Consider the following 2,458-nt stretch of genomic DNA (forward strand, 5'->3'; position numbering starts at 1 on the left):
TCTTCCGAAATGGGATGCTGGACTAGATGGACCTTTTGCCCGACCCTGCAGGGCTCGTCTGATGCTCTTATGTTGTTTGCCACTAATGTATGTGAAACATTTCTCTCTCTGCAGAAGCCAGCTATCAACGGCCTGCCACCGACGCCAAAGGTTCTGGTGAGGAACTGCTTTGATTTTTAAATAAGCTTTGAAATGAACTGTGGAAAAGCTTTGCCACGATGGTGCCTTGACCTGGTTCAGCAAACAGAGTATGGTACACAGTATATGGATATTACACTTTGTTGTTGTTGTTCAGTCGCACAGTCGAGTCCGACTCTTCGCGACCCCATGGGCCAGATCATGCCAGGCCCTCCTGTCTTCCGCCATCTTCTGAAGTTTGCTCAATTTCATGTTCGTTGCATCTATGACACTGTCTAACCATCTCATCCTTTGCCGTCCCCGTCTTCTTTGACCTTCAGTCTTTCCCAGCATCAGGGTCTTCTCCAGTGAGTGCTCCCTTCTCATTGGGTGGCCAAAGTATTTGAGCTTCAGTTTCATCATCTGGCCTTCCAGGGAACAGTCAGGGTTGATTTCTTTTAGGATTGACTGATTTGATCTTCTTGCAGTCCAAGGGACTCTCAAGAGTCTTCTCCAGCACCATAGTTCAAAAGAATCTATTCTTCGGCACTCGGCCTTCCTTATAGTCCAACTCTCGCAGCCATACATAACTACTGGGAATACCATTGCTTTGACCATGCGGACTTTTGTTGGCAGACCAAGGGTGATAACCCTGGAGAAGGAAATGGCAACCCACTCCAGTATTTTTGCCAAGAAAACCCCATGGATATTACACTACACAAGGATTATTACGGTGATAAGTACACTAAACTAAATATTACTGTACTGCAAAAATTAGAAAATATATGCTGTTTAAATGTTATAGTGATATGCTTTTTTTACAAGGTTGGAATACAAAAATACAGTCAGTTTCAAATAAACAGAAGCGGGTTTTTTGTTTGTTTGTTTGTTTTTAAGACCCCCGGAGGGGATTTTTTTATTTTTTATAATGCTACATAAACTACAAAGAAAAGAAGGTAAGGGAAACTACAACTAAGGAGAAAGAAAAATAACCCACACTAAACTAAAAACCCAAGAGTAGGAGATCATTACCCTGTTAGACTGCAGTTAGTAATGGAAAAAAACCTGTTAATAAACAATATGCTTTGTGAGATCCTGTCTTTCTAAGCTTATTTGTTAGTTTATTACTTGTTATGAGAAGATTTCCAGAGCATCTCCTCCAGCTCTCTTCGTAAAGGCAATTTTCAGAGTCCTTCCGCCTTTACATCTATGCTAATTCTCTCTAAAGTCTTGATGGCTTCTTAGACGTTCACTCGAAATTCTGCAATTCTCCTCCGTCTCCAAAGGGATAACACTGCCAATCTTAAGCCTCTTCCTTCTTGGTCTCATCCTCGGGGCCCAGTGGCATCTCACAGGCTTCTTGATCTTGAGGTCCGGTTCAAGCTCTTTTCTATCAGCCGAATTTAAGACGGCACTTTCTAAAAACATCTGCCGGGAAGGAGTTAAGTCCTTGTAAATCTTTTCTGTTTCTCTCATGCTTTCCCTCCTTGTCTCTTTGAGATCGCTGTTAGTTTTAGTGTCCATCTCTTTTGCTTTGACAGCCCTCTGTTCCATCTTTTCTGCTATTGTTGCCAACTGCAGCTGCCGGGACATGAGTTGTTGATTTATCTTGGCAAACTGATGGTTAATACCAAGTTGCTCAAGAATTGGCTTGATGGCTTCTGCTATGAGTTCTATAACTTTTACTTCCCTTCTTCTCTGAGTTGTTTTCGCTGACTTTTTTGGAGTGTCCGCCTGAAGACATTGTTCCATTACTCTGCAGATTCAAACCATTACAGTATTATATAGATTTTAGTCCTGAAACCCTTGGGGTATATCTATTAGGTGACAGTCAGGGAACTGTATCCTATGCGGTAGCAAAATTCTGTGTGATCGCACTCAAAAAGCGGCATCACTTGACGAAGGAAACCTCAGCTGCTGGGAAATAAATTAATGGAACGAGTGTGTTTTTTACACATATATGAGTGTGTCTTTTACACATGTCTCCCATATCTTTTATGTATTTATTCATTTTAACTTGTCCTTTATATCTGTTTGGTGTAGTGGTTAGGTGTGTGGACTCTAATCTGGGAGAACCGGGTTTGATTCCCCACTCCTCCACTTGCACCTGCTGGGTGACCTTGGGTCAGTCACAAGCTCTGGCACAGCTGTCCTTGAAAAAGAGCAGTTTGTGTCAGAGTTCTCTCAGCCCCACCCACCTCACAGGGTGTCTGTTGTGGGGAGGGGAAGGGAGAGGAGTTTGTAAGCCGCTCTGAGACTCCAAGTGAAGGGCGGGGTATAAATCCAATCTCCTCCTCCTCCTCCTCCTCCTCCTCCTCTTCTTCTTCTTCTTCTTCTTCTT

At 43.0% G+C, this 2,458-nt stretch overlaps 1 protein-coding gene across 4 annotated transcripts in view; it reads left to right on the forward strand.

The window, feature by feature from the left end:
• The window catches only part of MAP4K5 (mitogen-activated protein kinase kinase kinase kinase 5), a 159,601-nt gene that overhangs the window by 128,760 nt on the left and 28,383 nt on the right, over nt 1-2,458 (forward strand). For all 4 annotated transcript variants that reach the window (XM_015425604.1, XM_015425605.1, XM_015425606.1 and 1 more), the window contains one exon: nt 115-156. In XM_015425604.1, the coding sequence (XP_015281090.1) occupies nt 115-156 (42 nt within the window). The remainder of the gene's footprint in view (nt 1-114; nt 157-2,458) is intronic.

Source organism: Gekko japonicus, unplaced genomic scaffold (genome assembly GCF_001447785.1).
Source record: "Gekko japonicus isolate JY-2015 unplaced genomic scaffold, Gekko_japonicus_V1.1 scaffold961, whole genome shotgun sequence".
Classification (NCBI taxonomy): domain Eukaryota; kingdom Metazoa; phylum Chordata; class Lepidosauria; order Squamata; family Gekkonidae; genus Gekko; species Gekko japonicus.